Source organism: Nicotiana tabacum, chromosome 13 (genome assembly GCF_000715075.1).
Source record: "Nicotiana tabacum cultivar K326 chromosome 13, ASM71507v2, whole genome shotgun sequence".
Lineage (NCBI taxonomy): Eukaryota > Viridiplantae > Streptophyta > Magnoliopsida > Solanales > Solanaceae > Nicotiana > Nicotiana tabacum.
In genome coordinates, this window is record NC_134092.1 from 77,055,660 (window position 1) to 77,080,043 (window position 24,384).

The 24,384-nt window shown below is 40.0% G+C and overlaps 1 protein-coding gene across 1 annotated transcript; it reads left to right on the forward strand.

Moving 5' to 3' along the window:
• The first annotated feature begins 1,013 nt into the window (after positions 1 to 1,013).
• LOC142168175 (uncharacterized) lies at positions 1,014 to 1,520 on the forward strand. The gene has a single exon (XM_075228834.1). The coding sequence runs from the start codon at positions 1,014 to 1,016 to the stop codon at positions 1,518 to 1,520; it is 507 nt and encodes a 168-aa protein (XP_075084935.1).
• Positions 1,521 to 24,384: the final 22,864 nt, after the last annotated feature.

Genomic DNA, 24,384 nt, shown 5'->3' on the forward strand with positions numbered 1-24,384 from the left:
TAATGACAAGAACCAGATAAGGAACCTGATACACATTCTCAAGTATGTGGAAACAACAAGACTTAAGCTGGAATTGTAAATCAACGCTTTAGGAGTCAAAGAATCAACAAGGGGAACAGATGGACATCAGTCCCCTGGTGATCGTACCAGTCAATTCTCCAACAACTGTAAAGTCGATGCCTGCACACGCAACAGTACAAGCACAATACAACAGTCAACTTCATTGGGAATGATCTTGTACCCAAGATGCTTACATCATTCAAGTGATGTCATCAATGTTATATTAACATTAAACCAAAGACAAAACATCACTTGAACACTGAGAGAATTTACTCAAGCACTCCACATAGTGATTGATCATCTGCCAAACGATTTTCAAGTGCATCAAGAACAAAGAACAACATAGCAACAGACCAGTTTCCCGTATTGAGTTATTACATGTCCTTTGTTGTGTTGTACCTTTGGCAAAGTTCTCTACTTATAATTCCTACTTAGCTTAGTTAGAAGCATTGTGTAGGAAACCCTTTATAAATCATAAACCCTTGTGTGTTTGTGTCTTGGCTAGAGTTAGTCGAGTTGCAAAGTCTTTGTAATAGAGTTATTATAAAGTGGCTTGTAATAGAGTTGTTACAAGTTAGTGATGGATTAAGGGGTTAATTCCTAGGTTACAATAGATTGTAATCTAAAGTTTGCTCAATAGTGAAGTTGAAATCCTACAAGGGTAGGTCGTGGTTTTTAATCCCTTGAGTTGGGAATTTTCCACGTAAAATTTCTCTGTGTCATTTATTTACTGCATTGTGCGTGTGTTATGTGGGAACTAATAGAGAACCTGGTTCTCTTTATAGTTTGGTGGACCCTCGAATTCTATCAATTGGTATCAGAGCAGGTTCTTTCTATCAGGCTAACACCTAGAAATGATCCTTATGGCTGCTCCACCAAACTTCGAAGAAGGTCAATCTACCTACAAGCCACCAAGATTCAATGGTCAATACTATGGATGGTGGAAGACTAGGATGCATGGCTTCATTATGACTGAAGACTCAGAGCTCTTGGACGTCATCTGCGATGGACCCTTCTTCCCCACAAAAACCAGTGGCGACCCAGCTGTAACAATCCCCAAAACAAGAAAGGAGTTCAATGATGCTGACCGAAAATCCATAGAAAAGAATTTTCGTGCAAAGAAAATTCTTGTTTGTGGTATTGGTCCTGATGAATATAATAGGATATCGGCATTCCAATCAGCTAAAGAAATTTGGGAAGCCCTCCAAACAGCTCATGAAGGAACAACACGGGTCAAGCAATCAAAGATTGACATGCTTACAACTGAATATGAGCTCTTCAGGATGAAAGATGATGAATCCATCCAGGATATGCATACTCGGTTCACTTCTATCATCAATGAGCTATACTCTCTAAGAAAAATCATTCCAAGAAACAAACTCGTCAGAAAAATACTCAGTGTTTTGCCCAGTTCCTGGGAAAGCAAAGTGAATGCTATTACAGAGGAAAAGGACTTGTAGAAGCTAACCATCGATGAACTTGTTGGCAATCTAAAAACCTATGAAATGAAGAAGAAGAAGAAGGACAATGAGAAAAGAGAGCCCAAAAGGGAGAAGGGCCTGGTACTTAAGACGGACAACAATGATTGAGGTGGTGAGGATGGTGATATGGCTTACCTGACAAAAAGATTCCAGAAAATGAGTCGCAGAAATGGAGGCTCTCCAAAAAGGGGCAGTTCTAGCAAGCCCAAAAATTATGACCTTTGTCATAAGTGTGGTAATCCAGGACATTTTATCAAGGGTTGTCCTCTCCTCAAGCAAGATCAATACAAACACAACACAGATAAAGCAGTTAAGAGGCTGGTTCCTGACAAATGCTTCAAGAGAAAAAATGTCACTGACAATGTTATGAAACAAGCTCTTGCTGCATGGGGAGACTCTTCCAGTGAATCTGAAGAAGATTATGATCATGGTGACAACTCCATGATGGCAGTGGAAAGTGAAGCAGCTGAGTATGACTCCATTTTTACCTTGATGGAACAGTCTGATGATGATGAAGATGACGACGATGATGATGAGGTAAATTTTCTAGATGTTCAAAGAAATCTGAAGTCCTATTCTCCTAAAAACTTATATCTCTGGAAAATATTTTAATTGATGCTTATCACAGTCTTATAAATGATAAAAAATATACTGATTCTTAAACTAGGAGAAGCAGAACAGTCGAGAGATGACCTAGTAGTTGTTGTGGTAGATTTAAAAGAAACCACTGAGAGTCTGAAGAAAGAAAAGGATACCTTGACAGAAAAGGTTGCTAGTATAGAGCATGAGAGAGATGATCTATTAGTAGTAGTCATAGATCTGAAGGATACAATTGAGGAACTAAAAGGAGAAGGTAGGCATGAGATTCTTAAAAAGGGAAAGAAAGTTGCGGATGAAACACATCTTAGGCTTAAAGACGATATAAAATCAGTGAAATCTAGTTTGTGTGTTGAACTCGAGAAAAACAAACAACTTCAGGAAGAACTAAGTAGAGTCAAGAGTGATCTTGAAAAATCACTCAAGTGGACCTGGTCCTCTAAAGCTATCATTGCCATGTACACGAACAATGGGGGAAACAAGCATGGAATCAGGTTTCAAAGGGAAAGAATTCCCTACAACCCTCATAGCAAGTACGTTACTGTACCTGATAATTGGCTCTGCACTCACTGTGGTAACACTGGATATCTTAAGGAAACCTGTAAGGCCAAGTTTCAGTCTCAACAGAAAAATAAAGTTTTTGCTAAAAAGGTAATTACTAGTAGAGAACCTGGTCCCTCATATAAAAGACGCATGATGCCTGCTTGGACCAAAAGAACTCTTATTCATCCCTTTCCTCATTACAAGGGACCCAAACTCATTTGGATTCCTAAGTCTAACCCTTAATTTCCTTGTGCAGGGAACAGTGAAGGGGAGCAGCCAACAATGGTACATGGATAGTGGTTGCTCAAAGCACATGACTGGAAGTACAAACGATTTCCTTTCACTGAAGGCCCTACAAGGAGGGAGTGTATCCTTTAGAAATGGTAAGAAGGGATACATTCTGGGAGTTGGAAGGATTGGGAAGTCTCTCTCTCACTCTATTAAAAATGTGTACTTTGTGAACGGATTAAAGTACAGTTTGCTGAGTGTTTCCCAAATATGTGACAAGGAAAACAAAGTGGAATTTATGTCAAAGATATGCACAGTCATAAATCTTGGGACTGGTGAAGTGGTGCTAGTGGCAAAATGATACAAAAACATCTATGTTACTAATTTTGAGTCCCTTCGGAGTGGTGATATCAGTTGTCTAAGTATTGTTGATGATGATGCTGAGTTATGACACAGAAGGCTCGGTCATGCAAGTTTCTCACTGCCGAACAAACTGGTCAAAAAGGACCTGGTTCGTGGTCTGCCCAAGTCAAGCTTCAAGGATCACAAGGTGTGTAATACGTGTGCTAAAGGAAAGCATATCAGATCCTCTTTCAAGTCCAAAAAGGAAGTTAGTACCTCAAGGCCACTTGATCATCTCCATATGGATCTATGTGGACCTATGAGAGTACAAAGCAGAGGAGGAAAACGGTACATCTTCGTCATTGTGGATGACTACTCCAGATTCACCTGGACTTTGTTTCTCAGAACCAAGGATGAAACCTTCCAAGTATTTGTTGCATTTGTCAAGAAGATCCAAGTGAAGATGGGTAATAATGTAGTATGTATCAGGTCTGACCATGGGACAGAATTTGATAATGACAAATTCGAGAATTTTGTGCTAAAAATGGCATTACTCACAATTTTTCAGCTCCACGAACACCACAACAAAATGGTGTTGTGGAGAGGATGAATAGGACTCTTAAAGACATGGCAAGAACAATGTTGATTGATAGTGGTGTTACAAAAGGTTTCTAGGTAGAGGCAGTTAACACTGCATGCTACCTGGTGAACAGGTGCATGATCAGGTCCCTCCTGAACAAAACCCCGTATGAACTGCTGAATAGGAGAAAACCTAAGCTAACACAGTTGAGGACATTTGGTTGCAAATTCTTTGTTCTCAACAATGGTAAGGAAGCTCTGGGAAAGTTTGATGCCAAGATTGATGAAGGAATATTTCTTGTATATTCATCACAAAGCAAAGCTTACAAGGTATACAACAAAAGAACTCAATGTGTTGAGGAAAACATACATGTGATCTTTGACGAAGCACAACACTCTCTTGGAAAAGCTGCACATAATAAGGCTGATCAAGATAGAGAGCTATCAAATGTCCCTGGAGAAGTTATTGACATGGCAAATGGAAAGGCTGACATGATGAGTCACGTCAAGGAATCCAATGAAGATGGTGCGACTATGTCTCCAACTAATGGAGAGGAACCTGGTCCCACAATCACGACAATTGAAGCTGAGAATAGAGTTGTCGATGTTGTCCAAGGCACCCCACATGCTGAGATGAGAAGCGGCCAAGAACCACAGTCAGATATACCTGGATCTTCTATCAATGAGATTCAGGTACCAAACTGGAAGCACAAAGGTTCACACCCTCTTGAAAACATAATCACTCCTTTTGATTCAGGAATTCAAACCAGATCAAAGGCTAGAAACACACTTGCCTTATCAGCCTTTCTTTCTCAATTAGAGCCCAAAAATATCAAAGAAGCATTAAAAGATGCAGGCTGAATTACTGCCATGCAAGAAGAGCTTCATCAATTTGAGAGAAACAAGTTATGGAACCTGGTTCCTCGACCTATGGATCGTACTGTTATTGGAACCAGGTGGGTATTCAGGAACAAACTTGATGAGTTTGGAAACACTACAAGAAACAACGCAAGGCTAGTTATTCAAGGCTATAATCAGGAAGAATGGATTGATTGTGATGAAACTTTCGCTCCAATCGCTCTAATGGAGGCTTTCAGAATTTTCATTGCCTTTGCATCACATATGGAATTCACATTGTTCCAAATGGATGTCGAAAGTGCATTTCTGAATGGCTTTCTAAAGGAAGAAGTCTTCGTCAAGCAACCTTCTGGATTTGAGAATCATGAGCATCCTGAGCATGTCTTTAAACTTGACAAGGCTTTATATGGACTAAAGCAGGCTCCCCGCGCTTGGTATGAAAGGTTGTCAAAATTCCTTCTAGAAAATGACTTTACAAGAGGAAAAATTAACAACACCATTTTTCTGAAGAAACGCGGGAGGAACCTGCTCATTGTGCAAGTTTATGTTTATGACATTATTTTCGGAGCAACAGTCGACTCTTTGTGTGAGGAATTTGCAAAACTCATGGGAAGTGAGTTTGAAATGAGCATGATGGGGGAATTGAATTTCTTCTTGGGTTTACAAGTGAAGCAATCTCAAAAGGGGACTTTGATAAGTCAGTAGAAGTACATCAAGGAGCTGCTGAAGAGATTTGACATGGAAGCATTAAAAATTATTGACACTCCCATTGCCACAATCACTCGTCTAGACATGGATGAACCTGGTTTTCCTATGAATCAGACCATGTATAGAGGTATCATAGGGTCACTCCTGTATCTCAAGCAGACCAAATATTATCTTCAGTGTGGGACTCTGTGCCAAGTTTCAATCTAATCCAAAGGAATCTTATCTGAAGGCTGCCAAGAGAATCCTGAGATATCTCAAAGGAACACAGGACCCGGTTCTTTACTATCCCTCTGTAGATAACTTTGACTTAGTTGGGTATGATGATGCTGATTATGCAGGGTATCTAGTGGACAGGAAAAGCACGTCTGGAATGGCACATTTTCTGGGTTCATGTCTAATTTCATAGGGTACAAGAGAACAAAACTCAGTGGCCCTCTCCACTATAGAAGTAGAATATGTGGCAGCTGCATCTTGCTGTGCTCAACTACTATGGATTAAGCAGCAGCTGGAAGACTTTGGAGTGTTCTCTGATTGTGCGCCCTTGCTAACAATATCAGTGCACTCAACATGGCCAAAAATCCAGTCCGACATAAGAGAATAAAGCACATTGATGTGCGTCACCACTTTCTCAGAGACAATGTTGAAAAAGGGCTCATATGTATGAAATTTTGCAACACAAAAGATCAAATGGCAGACATATTCACCAAAGCACTGAACAAAGAGCGCTTTGAAAGAAACCGCTTGGCACTAGGGCTGATAAAACCAAGCTGAGAACCTGGTCCCTCGATGCTTAGCTATGGAAAAAAATGCACAGGTAGTTTAGCTAAAAAGTGTTTTCTGGCAAAATCTAACTCATTTCAATACCGTTACAGGTAAACACGCATGATGATTATAGAGCAAACAAGCAGCTAATGCATTGCACGTTGGTCAAAGGATGAAGCTTACATTTTCAAAATCTATCAGGGAACCTGGTTCCTTTGACCCATGTTAGTAGTTTCTCTATACTCTCATTCACAAATTTTAAACGGTTCAAACGGTGTCACATCATCACATTGTCTGTTTCTTTTCTTACCCGAATTTTGTACCCAAGCCTCTCACTCGTCGACCCGACTACCCAAAGTGCCGCCTTTCTTAACCGGTCCCTCATCCCTATTAAATACATCCTTTCACCATCACTTCCACCACTATTCACTTCAAAAATCCAAAATTTCCCTTTCTTTTCCCTCTTTAAACCAAAACTATCTCTTCTTCAACTCACTACTTCCCACCATGTCTGAACACCAGGAAACTCAAAATGTTCCAAGTATCACCCCCACTGAGCCCTCACATGTTGAAACGCCGATCATAGAACCCACACTCTACACACCAACTAGTCCAAACCCTAAGGCAGAATTACCCCCACCCTCAACCTCCTCTCCTACCCAATCGAGTATTGGTTCTCATCGGAGTCGCAAAACTTCAACTCCTAAGAAATTTGTGGCTACGACTTCTCCTTCTGCCTCGCCGAAAAAACTGGTTGAAGCGGATACAGTCGAAGAAGAAGAAAAACAAGAAATCTCCAGTCTACCAATGGAAGAATACATTGATAAAGACCAAGCTGTTGGTCTTGTCCATGCTAAATCAACAATGACAACCCCTAGTCTTAAGTCTACAGGTAACATTCCTTCTTCTATCGAGTTTTCCATGGGGTTACAAGAAAAAGAAGCCATAGAAAATATGTTGTCGATAGCTGCTGAGGGTGTTGTTATTGAGGATGGTGAGGGTGTGTCTGAGTCTCAGGGGGAAGAAAATAGGACTCTAGTGGAGAATAGGGAACTTGTGCTTGTTGCACCATCGACACCGGACAATACTACTAGGGCACCTACTGAGGGACATGTTCCCTCCATAGAGGAGCCAACTCTTGGGTTCTCTCCCGAATCCCAGGTCAGTACTGATCCTGCTCCCTCTCCTCACTTCTACGCTGAGCCTTTATCTATGGTTGTTCCTGAAATGAGATTTTTATCTGAAGAGGAGAATGACGAAAGTGAAGATGATTATGATAATGTGGCTATTGCTAGTTTTATCAAGGCTAGAAGTGGACAGGACACTACTCAAGCGCCAACTCCTAAGCGACCTACCACTAGGTTATAAAAGAAGGAGGCTCTTGAGTCTGTTATTAGGAAAAGCCAAAAACAACGAAACAAGAGAAGATTGGTAAAGGATGGGAAGATTATGAATGAGAAAGCAGTGCATGTTGTCAATGTTGATGATGAAGTGGACGAGGAGCCTGGTTCCTTGACTCGCAAGTTCTCACAGAAGCATTCTATCTCCAAGTCAAAAAGGGGATCCTCTATGAGTGTTGAGAGTCGGAAGAAGAGTGAAGGTGATAACTCTGGTGAAAAGTTAGTGGAAGAATCTGGAGAAAAAGTGATGGAAATATTAGTTGGAAAGGTCTCTGAGAAGCCAGTGTCTGAGAAGCCAGCTGAGAAAGGAAAGAGTGCTCGCAAATTAGTGAAAAGGAAGAGTGATGTTGAAGAGGAACCTGGTTCTTCTAAGAAGCCAAAGGTTGATGATACCCTGGCTGCTGGGAAAGAAACATTGAAAAATCAAAAGGTGTTGTGTGGGGCCGTACATTTGCCCCTGATATTCTGGATATGGATGGCATGCGACAGTTGGTGGAGATCTATGAATTTCAACAGTGGACGCACTTGTTCACAGGTGACAGTCCCAAAGTGTATGAGGAAGAAGTGCGCAGTTTCTATGCTGATTTCTTCACAGTTGAGGATGATCATATTTGCATGATGGTGAATGGGGTCGATTTTGTGATGGACTTTGCTATGTTGGGATCTATTCTGGGTGTGCCTGCTGAGGGCTTGTCGTCGATTTAAGGCTTATGCTCTTTAAACTTTAGAAATGCTATCGTGAAGGATAAGTCAGTTCAGCATGGGGGAACGGGTACACAAGAAGGCCATCCTTCCAGTGCAACAATTGCTGTTTGAAATGGTGAACAAGGTTTTGCTCCCTCATGCTGAAAGAAGGTCAATTATGTCACGACCCAAAATTCATTAAAGGTCGTGATGGCACCGGACACCACTGTCAGGCAAGCCAAAAATAAATAGTTAATTTGGTTCTCATTTTTAATATTTTTGTAATCATATTTTCCTTTGATTAAATAGTAAAAGGTAGAATTCACAGTGTAAATAATAATATTCTTAACAATTTCAATACTGAACAACCCATAATCACCCAAAAATCCGGTGTCACAAGTGCATGAGTATCAACTAGGAATGTAAAATAAAATATAACATCTGTCAGAAATACAAATTGGGATAGGAGAAATATAAATATTCCAAAGGAGACTTTGCCGGCTGCGGGTCATAATATGGAATGCAGCTCACGTAAGTGCCCGCATACATACATGCCTATGCTCTCATAAGACAACTAGTCACATATGTACCTGCACAAAAATTTGCAGCAAGTGTAGTATGAGTACGAAATCAACGTGTACCCATTAAGTATCTATCCTAACCTCGGAGAAGTAGTGACGAGGGGTCGACATCGACACTTACTAGTGATCCAATAATATCATGTACAGTAAAGGGGTAGGTAAACATGAAGCAGCGTAAATAAATGAGACAAGCAAGTATAGATTATGTGGTACAAATACACCTCTTTATGAGGAACTCGAGCTCTCCATTTGGAAAATTTCCCTCCTTAACTGGAGCATATATATGAATATAGTGGATCTCATCAGATAGATTTTCATAACCCGAATCGGGAAAACTTACAGATACTCTGGCTTCTTGCCAAATATTACGTACGATTCCATGAGGATATGATATAGGAAATGTCGAGGCGTACGGCCCGATCCAACATAAAAGTTTAAACTGTGCACTGCCGAGGATCGAATGGCCCGAACCATAGATACATTTATTAAATTGCCGAGGCGAACGGCCCGCTCCCATGAGAGTGTGGTACAAAAATTGTGCCGAGGCGATCGACCCGATCCCATAAGAGTGAAATACAATATCCTGCCGAGGCAAACAGCCCGATCCCATAAGAGTGAAATACATAATCCTGCCGGGGCGAACGGCCCGATCCCATTAGAATAAGAAGCTTGACGGGTCCTTGACTCCACACATGAATAAACGTGTGAGTTGTAATTTCTTTAACAAAAACCTTTCAATGAAGTATATATATATATATCACGGAAACATGCCGTATGAGGAGTAAAGTTATTCGGTGATAAATCGTGAACTCGTGAAGTCTCTACAATAACAAGTCTAGTCTCAAGTAGTAATGTAAAACAGAGGAATTTAATTGATGAGAGACTGCTCAAATAATACAGCTGTAGCATGATGTGAACCTAAGCCTACCCGGACAATAACATGAATATAGCTACGCACGGGCTCTCGCCACCTCGCGCGCACGTAGCCCCCACAACAAGTAACACACATCCATATACAACACCTAGGGGTAATTGCCCCCTCACATAGTTAGACATGAGACTTACCTCGCTTCGAAATTCCATAACCGGCTCCAAAGCCTCTCTAACACCTCAAACCGATGCCCGCCGGTCCAAAACTAGTCAAATAAGATGTAGCCCAATCAAAATATACTCTAATATTCATAATTAATCAATTAATAACAACTTCCAATTTTGCTCGAAAAATTGATGAAGCAACCCTCGGGCCCACGTGCCCGGATTCCAAAATTGTTTGAAGACAAACACTACCCATAGCACTACGAACTCCAATATATAATTTATTCTCCATTTCATGCCCAAATTCGTGATCAAATTCCAAGAATACTAATTTCTAGGTTTTTCTTCAAAATCAAAATTTTTACAAATTTTCATGCTTGAATCCATGTAAAAACCATGTATTTAACTCACAATGTGAAGAAATCACTTACCCCATTATAGTTGATGAAGATGGCACTCCTAAAATGCTCCAAAATCGGCTCCCATGGACGAAATGAAGTTAAAATAAGCCAAACCCCATTTTATAAAACCTCACTGCCCAGCAATCCTCGCACTTGCGGTGCAATAGCCGCTTCTGCGGCTCCGCACCTGCGGAAATTCCATCGCAGGTGCGGTTCAAGCTCAGCCCAACGTTTCGCGCATCTGCGGCCTGGCAGCGCTTCTGCGCATCCGCTTTTGCGGCTCTTCATGCGCAGGTGCGGTCCGCTTTTGTGGAACTTGACCGCATCTGCGGCCAAAACCTCGCAGATGCGGTTACACCAGATACCAGCTGCCTTAGCATTTTTTCCAAGTCCAAACTCGATCCGTTAACCATCCGGAATTCACCCGAGGCCCTAGGGACCTCAACCAAATATACCAACACGTCCCAAAATACATTACGAACTTAGTCGAGCCTTATATCACATCAAACAATGCAAAAACACAAATCACCCTCCAATTCAAACTTATATGAACTTTGAAACTTCAAACTTCTATAATCGATGCCGAAACCTATCAAATCACGTCCGATTGACCACAAATTTCGCACACAAGTCATGACCGACATTACGGACCTACTCTAACTTCCGGAATCGGAGTCCGACCCCAATATCAAAAAGTTCATTTCCGATCGAACTTCTCAAAAACCTTCAAATTTCCAACTTTCGCCAAATGACCCCGAAATGACCTACGGACCTCCAAATCCACTTCCGGGCGCGCTCCCAATACTAGAATAACCATACGGAGCTATTCTCAGACTTAGAATCCCAAACGGATATCGATAGCATTGAAATGCACTCTAATCCAAATTTATGAAATCCTTCCAAAATGCCAACTTCTACAATAGGTGCCGAAATATTCCCGGGTCATCCAAAATCCGATCCGGATATACGCCCAAGTCCAAAATTATCATACGAACCTATTGGAACTTTCAAATCTCGATTTTGGTGTCGTTTACTAAAAAACCACCCTTTAGTTAATTCCTCCCACTTAAAGCTTCCGAAATTAGAATCTTCTTTCCAAATCAACTCTGAACTCCCCGAAATTAAATTCCGACCACTTGTACAAGTCATAATACATGAAAAGAAGTTTCTCATGGTCTCAAACCACTGAATGACGCGCTAGAACGCAAAATGACGGGTCGGGTCGTTACATTCTCTCGCACTTAAACATACGTACGTCCTCGAACGTGCTAAGAGCTACTCCAGAATTTGCCGAAATCATTGGTCAACACCTCGTGCACCTACCCGTGCTACCATAACCCAGTTGAGCACATTAGTTCGAGCCAATCTAAATATCTTCCTCTTTATTTAGTCTAGTAAGTCTTAGAGCCAAATTCCAACATATAGAATTCTCCACCAGGTATGTTTCCAACATACGAACGCCGTATTAATCACTACACGATGCACCAATACATGTTCGCATACCTTCGCGGAATCCACACCATGCACCGCATAATTCACATGACCATAATAACATCCCCTGTTAACAACAACCAAAAACCCACGAATCCGATGCTCACAACACACCTCATGACTCATATAAGTCCTGTTCCAACTCTTGCAATACTGCCACGACAGAGAAGATGTGTAGAACTCATAACCACCTGCCGAATCACAATTTATGGAGTCTCTCCTCCCGACAAGAACCATTACCTCATTCTGGACTGAATAACAATATTTACTCTTTAATATGTTTCATATAAATCTAATCGCACTGATCCGAGGTCCAATAATCTCGTCTCACCTGGTACAAGCTGCTCAGGAAATAAACCACCTCAGACACTGCCAAAAATCTCGTATGATGCCATAATGTGCCAACAAGCTACAAACTCGAATGTGATACATAAGGAAAAATTGGAAAGAACTACTCAACCCACGTAACTAATTAAACAACCGAAAGGATGTTATGAACCTTCCTCAGGAAATGAGAAGCAAAACGCGCAATAATAGATGTGGGAAACTATACTCAATAACACACTGTTGCGGCGTGTAACCCGATCCACACATGATACCCGTGGTGGTGTGCCACCCGATCCAAACAACATATCTGTGGCAGCGTGCCACCCGATCCGCACATAGTAATAAATGGGGAAATACCCCTCAAGCCAGAAATGTTTATACCTTACGAAATGACCGAATATCAACTATGAGCATGCCAAGTGCATAATACAAATCCTGAGGAGATGGGTAGCGTCACGCGCTACAAAACTCAAGCACAACTAAGGTGAGATACATAATCTGCATCTAAGAGAGCCATCCTGCTCACACAACACCTCAAACTATACGGGATCTCAATGCGAGTGCGAATAATCAACCACCTCACAACCCACCTGGTATAATAGATTACACGGAATAGCTGACGACAGGAATAACATCTAAGGCCGAAGACCCTTTCGAAAACAACGCCATGCTAAGATGAGCACATCCGGCCTGATATAGAGCCTACATTCCCATTAGATCCATCCACGGACCTCATTCAATTCTGATCATACCATGTTTCGCTAAATAGCCTCTCAAAGACCCACAATGAGTTATTCACGATATATAAGAATAGCCGTCAAATCCGGAACGAACTTCCACATTCCACAACCAAATATACCGAGCGCCCTTCAAGCATAAATTCTCACATTAGAAATAGTACTACAATCTCCATACTTGGTTTTAAATCTTTGATCAATCCAGTGACTACATGTCACACTTATACAATCTTCCCATGGGATACACTCCTACGACTTTCCTCACCAGGTAACAAGTCTGCACATCCATACCACCGGTCATACTAAGGTTGAAAAGCAAATCGGGAATCCGCAACTCAAAACACAAAGCCCCTTACACAGGACACCGATCTCAGGTGACGCTAAAGGTAATACCAGCTCACTCTAAACATCTGAATTCTTCCCTGCTTATCCGAGCTCTTGACATTCTTATCAATACTGAACCACAACTTTGATTCTCAACTTCCAATTTCCATGCTACCCACTGCACTTAATCATGCCAATACGCAAAAGTACAAGAATTTCATCATAACTCCTGAACTACTAATAGGGTACACCCATTCTGATAATTCCCTTATGAATCCGAAGTTATTTTCTCCTATTCCTCTAATGCTACATCACAGACCGAAGACAACATAAAACACTCCAAGCCCCTTTTCATAATCTGTTGCAAAAGCTCGATACTCAGCTATACCACAGACTCAAAATCCTTAGGTACCGCACTTTAACTTTTGAATCCACTAGGACCGGTGTTGAGAGTCATCCAATCTGACTCGGTCCCAAATATAATCAACTCCAAGTCCCTGCTAGCACAGGTACACCCTCTCAAAGAAGCAACCGACTAAATTCCTTTTCCTTGTACATCACATCCCCACGAAGCATAAACTCTGAGTCTTCCCAAAGCCTGAACATGAATCGACAAGGCCAATTACAGCACACACTCCTCAAATCCTTTGCTCAAATTACCACTGATGTTCTCTTTCCTTAGTCATGATAACCCGCCAATACACCGATAACCAGAAACCACAAAAGTTGACAACTACGCAATCCAATCATAGACGGTGGGGCTCTCCCACTTAGCTTGAAGCTACCATTGCATAACTCTGGAACCCACCAAGATTCCTTATCCCCTATTGACATGATCTTGCACAAACAACCAACCAAATTCCTCAAAATCCTTATGTTAAACATTTCATGGACACTCTGAATCACTAGCCACATGCACATATTCGACCTTTTCCTGAATAGTCAGCAGAAATTCTTCGTAGAAGCTTCAACAACACCATGCAACTGCTAACCTGCTCACATGAGATATCCTACCTGTGGAAATTCCATGCCGACATCCTCTAACAACGCTGCACCGAGTACAATTACCACGAAACCAATAAACCATCCTGAGCCCGTGCTCATTCACCAATTGTACAAGTCAGTTCACTCCTCATGGACATCAATTAGAGGTGCGACAATACATCCCAATCCAAAGTCCTGTTGTATCCTTCTTCATATCAAGCAACTCCTTTCCGTTGTATCCAACCTTCCTCCGTATAACAGCTAATATTCCAAATTAAGCCCGTAGACCGAGTCACTGTCCACCATGAATCCCAAATCACTCTAAACTTTCTCAAGGCGTGTAGTCATCCTACCACAGAACCCATATACTACTCTGCCACTCTCCCACTTTGGTCAAACCCTCTCCTTTAAGTACCTACTCGACTTCTGTTTCTCACACTTGGCCTCCTAATAATTTAACCACCGCAAGACACCTCCCACATGTCCTTCCTCATAAATTCCCAGTTGTGGCCGTAAATTAAATCCATCTTTGTAGCACTTGAACCAATAGATTGCTACCACTCTAAACCTCTCTGAAGATCATCCTTCTCGAGCCATCAACATTAGGATTACCAATTCGATTCTAAACCACAGCACACTGTGACATCTGACAGTCGCTTCCCCGGCACTATTCATAATACTCTGCCTCAACGGCGATTTGACGAAGGCCATAACACCGGCGAACTTAACACATTCAATCAAGGACGACGACACCACATCTCAGATGAAGATTCCACAACACGCGAAAATACCAAGTCTCTTTTCTCCATCAATCCAACCTGAACATTCTTAGTCCGGTTGCCTTTCCCATAGGGAGAAACATCCTGCTCTACATCAATAGTGTCATTACAATTCCTCGAATCCCAATTTATAACAAGCGCTCCACGTCACAGAAGATTTGAATAGGAAAGAAATAAAGTTACAAGCCTCAAGAGAATCAATTCGCACGATGAAGAATCAAGAAGGGAAGTGCTCCTAATAGCCTTATAGCCTCTCGAAGATAAGTATAGACGTCTCCGTACCAACCCGTAAGACTCTACTAAACTAGATCATGACTCGTGAGACCTAAGTGAACCTAGCGCTCTGATACCATGTTGTCACGACCCAAAATCTATTAAAGGTCGTGATGGCACCGGACACCGCTGTCAGGCAAGCCAAAAATAAATACTTAATTTGGTTCTCATTTTTAATATTTTTGAAATCATATTTTCCTTCGATTAAATAGTAAAAGGTGGAATTCATAGTGTAAATAATAATATTCTTAACAATTTCAATACAGAACAACCCATAATTACCCCAAAACTCGGTGTCACAAGTGCATGAGCATGTCTGGAATACAAATTGGGACAGGAGAAATATAAATACTCCAAAGGAGACTCTTCCGACTGTGGGTCATAATATGGAATGCAGCTCACGTAAATCCCCGAATGCATACACGCCTCTACTCTCACAAGACCACTAGTCACATATGTACCTGCATAAAAATATGCAGCAAGTGTAGTATGAGTACGAAATCAACGTGTACCCAGTAAGTATCTAGCCTAACCCCGGAGAAGTAGTGACGAGGGGTCAACATCGACACTTACTAGTGGTCCAATAATATCACGTACAGTGAAGGGGTAGGTAAACATGAAGCAGCGTAAATAAATGAGACAAACAAGTATAGATTATGTGGTACAAATACACCTCTTTATGAGGAACTCGAGCTCTCCATTTGGAAAATTTCCCTCCTTAATCGGAGCATATATATAAATATAGTGGATCTCATCAGATAGATTTTCATAACCCAAATCGGGAAAACTTATAGATACTCTGGCTTCTTGCCAAATATTACGAACGATTCCATGAGGATATGATATAGGAAATGCCGAGGTGTACGGCCCGATCCAACATAAAAGTTTAAATTGTGCACTGCCGAGGGTCGAACGGACCGAACCATAGATACATTTATTAAACTGCCGAGGTCGTGATGGCCAGACTCAGTGTCAACGATCAAGTGAGCAGACTGAGAGTTTGACATTTTTAGGCTGACATGAAATTAAGATTTCAAAGAAAGCGTAAAATAGGGTGTGTTATGGATATTCACATCAAATCACCACTATTATCCTTAGCCCCATGGTGGGCGCCAAACTCTTTAACCTAAAATTGGATAACAATTAAACTTGTACGCGGTTTAAATGATACGTGATTTAATTCAACACGAATAATTAAGAGTAATAGATAAATGAATTAAAGATTAAATAAATGATCAAACCACTCACAATGTTAAGACCAGAACTGATCTTAGATTGAATAGTGAACTCGTCCTCGATTGGACCCTAGGTTCTAGCCCTATCGCGAATAAAGAACATAACAAGTAAATAATGCCTTTAACAGTAGCTAGAGAACAAATTAAACTTTTATTGCCTTGAATTACGTGTTACAATGTGTTAGACTAAAGAAAAACTTTCCCTTTATATAGTAGGGGAGTTTCAGTCCTAGTATAAGTCTAAAAAAGGTAAAAATCTTCCTTTCCCGATAATTGTTGATCCATAATCGACATCGAGCAGGATCTTCGACGTGATATCCGGTTAAGGGCGAGTATTCCGGCCCTCCATCCGCCATGCATAACTGTTCACCATGTCTCCCGAGGTCTAGAACTTATACTCGTCCCGGGACGCGTCGCTTTACCATGCCGATGTCGGATATATCGTTCACTCTACCTGGGTCTCAGTACGAGGGTCTCTGGCCTTGATTATAATTTCGCGGATCCGTGCTCCCCTTCCGTTCTCTCATTGGGAAATCGGGGTAGATATTGCCCCCGATTTTACCTGTACACAGTTTGGATTAGTTAGATTTTATTAATTTTTCGGGTCTTTTTGTTACATAAATATTAATTTAATCTTACTTTATTAAAATTATAGATAAAATTTTGATAAGTGAATATATGCTTATTAAAAATTAAAAAACTGAAAAATATTAGGAGATTTGTTTTAGTAACACATGATAGTCATTTTCTTAGTCGTATAGCAACAATTTTTCATTGATGTATGCTTTCAAGGTTAACCAAATTTAAGAATTGAATATAAAAATCAATATAAAACTTAAATAATGATATGTTCTAGGAGTATTTAATTTTAAAATTACTAAAAAAAATCATTTTAAGTGAATATGGAAGAACAAAGAGATTGACACATTTCAATAACACTTAATAAGAAGGTGATGGAAAACAGGTATAAACAGCGGAAGCAAATAACCAGGATCACTTGCATGTAATATAGATAACACATAATCACAGATTTTAATCAAACATAAAATCGATACTTATCTCTTGAAGCGTGACCACGATCGTGAAAAGAGCCTTCAAGTAAGAGCGAAAACCATCCACGAGATCATCCTCCAGTTCCACAGTCTTCTGCTGTGTGACCAGAATAATGCCCAGAATTAGCGAAACTCGTGTAGGTGAGTTTCTCCTAGGAAAATCGTGTTGTAAAAACCATCGCCTTCTTATGGAATAAAACCCATTTATATAGCCACAGGTTTTAGGGTTTAAAACCTTTTCCTAAACCTGTTGGGTCCTCCTTTTCCACTAAGAAATAGAATTCAATTTAATTCCTAATTATTCAGGCACATCAGGGACCACAATAATTAATTAACGAGACTTTCTATTATGGACTTAATTTGAAATATACTACCATAATAAATTATGATATATCCCACTAAAAATTCGTAACTGAACTCCTCAGTTCATCAATTAAACCTTATTTAACTCCCCATATTAAGATTCAGATACTAATCAAATAAATTAAATTACCGACAATTTAATTCATTGATTATTTTTTTTAGACTTTCACTTAACTTATTTCATGTGACGGATACAAAATTCACCTTCACGATTTATACACGAAAACTTATAGGCTTTCATAAAGGTGTTTCATCAATCTCTAGACCGAGACATGAATTCCATCAACTAACTATTACTTCGCCAATGTATATCATCATTGTCCAATTTAGCAGGCATATTGACCCACAAAAGAATCTCTCCTTTTAATAAATCAAAACAATAAATAATATATATAACTAATAATAAGTATATCAAGATTAAGAGTATAAGTATGTTTAGTGGCTAGAAAAGTTATTTTATTAAGTCAGTATAAAATACTTATCTCTACTTGGTCCGTTCAATACATATAAAATGTACTAGCCCAATAAGTCGGAATTAAACCATTCTCATAATCAAGATAAATTATATTTAATCTTGTGCTACAATCATTCCTGATGGTTTATCCAATTCCATCATTAGATTGTGAACATGATCTTTATACTTATAAGAACCGATGATTTAATCTTCCGTGTATAAGCTAAACTCTATACACTAAATCACCTACTATATAAGTAACAGACACAAATGTATATATGGTCTATTTAAAATTTTATTAAAATTGAATAAATAATTATTTCATAATAAATACTATATCCAAACCAAAATCCATGGTTAATAGTATATATCCCAACAATCTCCCACTTAGAATTTTAACCATGATAATTATTAGAATATACTATATCTAAATGCATGGTTAATAGTATATGCCCTAACAGGTGATGATGCAAACTATTATTTAAAGTAAATAAAAAATGGATGGGCATTTATAGTTGTACTAAATACTATATCCCATGAGAAAATCACAAATATTTTTAGATATTTAAAAAAAATATATCTATAAAGTCTTAAAAGTATATATAAAAATTATATATTTTTACGTCGGTTTGGTTTGAGTTTTTTACTCTATATCAAACCAAATCAAACCAAACCTAATAAGATTTCTTAATCAGTTTGATGCAATTTTCTTGTTCGGTTTGATCATCCCTAGTCTCCATTATTATAACTAACATAAATCAAACAAGTTCTTCTTTCACTATGATTTGTCCCAATATTTTCCAAGACTTTTAACTATAACGAATTACTTATTATTTACTCATAATATAGTAGTAGTACTTTTAGGTAGTTCGTAAATGTATTCTTTCTTTTTCACTCTTGTTCTCTTTTTGGTTCTTTTTCACGCTTAATGTATTCATTCTGTTTAAAAGTAAAGCTCGATGTTTGAATTGATACTTACAGTTAAATGTGTTAATCATAGTACACCCCAGTACCCGTCGTTATCTTTTGTGGGAAGAAAGGATTAATACATTTTAATCTTTAATTCATTAGTTGCCAAATTACGTGAATAATTTAATCTGTTATCACTTCAAAACACAAAAGACCAGTAAGATTGAAGTGGGCCAGATAAAAAGTCAAAAGCCGTGACGATAGCCGCTCGAGTATTCAATAGGTTCGTATGATGATTTCGGACTTTGGCGTATGTTCGAGTCGAATATGGGATGGCCTGGGAGCATTTCGGCGCTTATTATACAAGGTTGGCATTTTTAAAGTTTAAGAATTTTTAAGTTTGATTTGAAGAGAATTTTGATGTTGTCGATGTCTGTTTGGGATTTCGAGCTTTGGAATAGGTTCGTATCATGATTTATGACTTGCACGTGAAGTTTGGCGACATTCTGGAATGTTTTGATATGGTTCGGACGCGTTCGTCGAAGTTTGGAAGTTTGAAAGTTTAAAAAAGGATTTTGATCGTCGATTCGTAGTTTGGATATTGTTTGGTGTGATTTGAGGCCTCGAGCAAGTTGACATCATGTTTTGGGACTGGATGGTGTTTTTGGACAGGGGTCCCTGGGGCCTCGGGTATGTTTCGGGATGGTTTCGGATCAAGTTTGGGGGCCTTGGATGCTGCTGGTTGCTGATGCTAGTGTTGTGCATCGCGATCGCGAAGAAGAAATTTGGAGGGCTGCTGGTTTGTGCTACGCGATCGCGACTTGGGCACCGCGATCGCAGAGAAGGAATGATGGACCAAGGATTTTGCCTTATGCGAACGCGGCTTTTGGTTCACGAACGCGTAGTTCTGGGAGGTAAAGCTTCGCGATCGTGTGTGGATGTTCGCGATCGCGATTGAGGAACTTTGGGCAGCTGGTTGTTGGTTTTCAAGATCGCTAGGGGATTTCCGTGATCGCGAAGGAGAAGGGCCTGGGCAGAATGTTTTGAATAACGGGGGTTTGGCTCATTTTCATTTTATTTCTTCATGGGAGCCGACCTTGGAGCAATTTTGGAGCACCATTTTCAACGTCAATCATGAGGTAGGTGATTATTACAAGTTGTGAGTTAAATATACGAATTTAGGCTTGTAAATTCATGGAATTTTGTAGAAATTGTGGAGTATTTGAAGAAAATCTAGAATTTGGTATTTTTGAATTTTTACCACGAAATTGGACATGGAATTGAGAATAGATTATATATCTGTGTTCGTAATATTATGGGTAATATTTATCTTTGAAAATTTTCGAAATCCGGATACGTGAGCCCGAGGGTTTACTTTATTGACGTTTTGAGCGGAATTGGAAATCATTATAATTTGTTAAATTGTAATCATAGGAGTATATTTTGATTGATTTGCACATTGTTTGACTAGTTTCAGAACGTTTGGCTTTGAGTTGAGGCGTTAGAGAGGCGTTGGTGCCGGTTATGGAACTTCAGAGCGAGGTAAGTCTCCTGTCTAACCTTGTGAGGGGAAAACTATCCCCTAGGTGATATAATTGTTATGTGCTACTAGTTGTGGGTGCTACGTACGCACGGGGTGACAAGAGTCCGTACGTTACTAAAGCATGTTTATGTCCGGGTAGACTTAGGATTTTATCATGTAATATTTGAATTATTTGAACTTATTCTGTTGGCTTAATTAATTGAATTTATAATTGCAATTGATTTAGAAATATATATATATATATATATATATATATATATATATATATATATATATATATATATCCCGCCTTGTATTTGTTGACAAGTTATTTGAGAAACGGTAAAGGTTATATTCACTTTGTGCTCATGTAGTGTATTGTAAGCACGTATCTCGTAATTCGATGATTTTCCTTCCTTTCTTGTGGAGCGGGCCGAATGACTCGGCAATATAATAGATGCATCTATGGTTCGTGCCGCTCGACCCTCAGCAGTGTACACATTATTCTGGATCGGGCCGAACGACCTCGGCATAATCGTGTGTTATATCGTTGGTAGTCTGAATATTCACGAGATTTTCTTTCCACTGATGCCTGGCATTTTATATGGTATTTCTTATCCGTTTGATATTGGCACTTGTTACATCTGAGTTGTTGAGGTAGAATACAAGATAGAGAAATTTATACTTTAAAGGAATTTTTTTGGAGATTATGTAACTTACAGATTTACCCCATTATTGTTGTGTGCTTCATATCTGCTTATGATTTACTATATTGCTTTATTGGACCTCTAGTAAGTCTCGATGTCAACCCCTCGTCACTACTTCTCTAGGGTTAGGCTAGATACTTACTGGGTATGTGTTGATTTACGTACTCATGCTACACTTCTGCACTAAATGTGTAGGATTTGACAGGTTAAATTGGTAGTTACCTTGGCGCGTAGGCGCAACTGCTGAGGAGACTTCATGGTGAGTTGCATTCCAGGCTACGTATCGCAGCCCACAGAGTTTTCATCGTACTATTTACCTTATCCTGTCTTATATATTCTAAACAAATATTGTATTATTATTTTACTCCTTAGTGAATGCTCGCGCACTTGTGACACCGGATTTTGGGATGTCCTAGATGTTGTTGGTGACTTTGCACATCATTTATACACTCTTATTATCTATTCTATTTAAAGTGTAAGTTTCCAAAATTTTAATGCGCTGATCTCTCTATCTAATAAAATTTACGATTTTAAAAATAATAAAATGCCTAATTAAGTTGGTAGTTCACTGTTGGCTTGCCTAACGGCGACATTGGGCGCCATCACAGCCTATAATGAGTTTTGGGTCGTGACAACTTGGTATGAGAGCTTTAGGTTCATGTGGGTCTGACGAGTCATGAGCAAGTCTAGTAGATTTTTGCGGATCGGTACAGAGACGTCTGCACTTATCTTCGAGGGGCTACAGGGTTGTTAGAAGAACTTCCCTTTTTGATTCCTCATCGTGCGATTCGATTCCATCGAGGCTCATGCCTTCATTTCCTTCCTACTCACTCTTACATGTTGTTGAGCGCTTGTTATCAATTGAGCATCGAGGAGTTGTAGTGGTACTGCAGGCGTGGTGCAGGATGTTTCTCCCTGCGTATTTGGGCAGGCCATTATCATCGCCTTGCGGAAGGGTGTTCTGTCGTTTCATCCCACCATCTGTATTTCCTATGATTTTGAGGCTACGCACAGACTATCATGATATTCATGCATTGTTATCCTACAGTGTTGGTGTAATGGTAGGGTGCTTGTTTATATGTCAAGGCAGTGAATGACTCAGAAGGAGGATTTCTCGGTGCATGATTTAGAGGTTCGACATTTAATTCCAGTGGAGGGAAGGCAATCAGACTATGAATGTTCAGGCTTTGGTTGATGGAGTAACGAGACTTGATATTTTCGAGCATGGTAGAATTCTCATTTGGGATGTGGTGTCGTATTCCTTGTTTGAACGCATTAAGGTTCGCTGGTGTTATGGTCTTCTTTGATTTGCCTTCGAGGCAGGGTGTTGTGAAATGGTGCCCGAGAAGCGGTTGTCAGAGATGGCAGTATGTAGGGGCTTCAGAATCGAATCGATATTCGTAATGTTGATAGCTCGAGAAAGATGATATTCGAGGAGACTAAGAGTTAGTAGCAATTTATTAGTTCAGGTGCTACATAGATGGTTTTGATTTGAGGCAGGATTTGGGCAGCGAAGGATGAGTAAGGACATGGTGGGAGGTGTCTCGCAGTGGTTGAATTTCTAGCAGGTCAAATATGAAAAGCATAGGTCGAGAAGTTGCTTAAAGGAGACGGTTTAACCAAAGTGGGAGTGGCAGAGTAGCATATGGATTTTGTGGTAGGATAGCCACATGCCTTGAGAAGAGTTTAGAGCGATTTGGGGATCATTGTGGACAGTGACTAGGTCTACAGATTTTATTTAGAATGGTGGCTACTGTGCCGAGGAAGGTTGAATATGACAGAAGGAAGTTGGCTCGGAGTGTTTAGAGGTGTAAGAGCTTGATTATCGTCATGGGATACGACGTAACTTCGAATTTGGAATGTATTGTCATACTTTCAGTTGATGTCAATGAGGAATGAACAGACTTGTACAACTGGTGGACGAGCATGGGCTCAGGAGGGTTTACTGATTTCGTGGTAGTTGTACCCAATGAAGTGTCGTTGGAAGATGTCAAAATGGAATTCCACAGGTGGGTTATCTCCTATGAGCAGGTTAGCAGTTGCATGATTTTGATGAAGTTTCTACAGAGAGTTCTACTTACTGCCGGCAGAAGGTCGAATATGTGATTGTGGCTGATAATTTAGAATGTTCATGAAAGGTTTAACAATAGACTACGAGAAATTTGGCGGGTTAACGGTGCAAGATCATGGTAACTGAGAAGGAGAAATCTTTGTGGGTTCTACATTATGTGATGGTAGCTTAAGCTAAGTGGGGGAGCCCACCGTCTACGGCTGGATCGCGTGGTTGCCTGCTTGTGCGATTTCTGGTTATCGGTGGTGGATTATTTATGACTAAGAAAAGAAAACATCAGTGGTAATTCGAGCAAAGAACTTGATGAATGTGTGCTATATTTCGCCTTATCGATTCATGTGCAGGTTTTTGGGAAGACTCGGAGTTTTTGCTTATTGTGGATGTGATGTACGAGGAAAAGAATTCATCCGATTTCTTCTTTGGGAGTGTTCATGTGCTATCAGTGCACTAGAGTTGGGTTATATATTCGGGACCAAGTCAGAGTGAGTGACTCTCAATAGTGGCTCTAATGGGTTCGAGAAGGTAAGCGCAGTGTGTAAGGATTTTTGGGTTTGTTATGTGACTGAAGATCGGAATTTTGTAGCAGAGTGTGAAGAATACTTGGGGAATTTTCTATGTTATCATCGGGTTTGTGGGGCAGTGTTGGAGAAATGGGAGAAACAGTTTTGGATTCGCGAAAGGTCTTTTAGAATGGGTGTACCAGTTGGAGATGCTATTGTGCGCGTGAGGAGGGTATGAGATGGTTCATGGGTACTGAGACGATGTGGTCTCGTGATTTGGGTCACTCGGGATGAGTGCTGATTGAGTCCGTTATGTTTTTGAATAGAGCTATTATTATTTCTAAGGCAAGTCAAGAGTAAATTGGAAGAAGTTGGGTCGGTTAGTAATGGTTTGAAC

What these genes read in the sequence shown, in the direction of transcription:
- LOC142168175 (XM_075228834.1), top strand. Translation starts at nt 1,014, where the DNA reads ATGCATGGCTTCATTATGACTGAAGACTCAGAGCTCTTGGACGTCATC.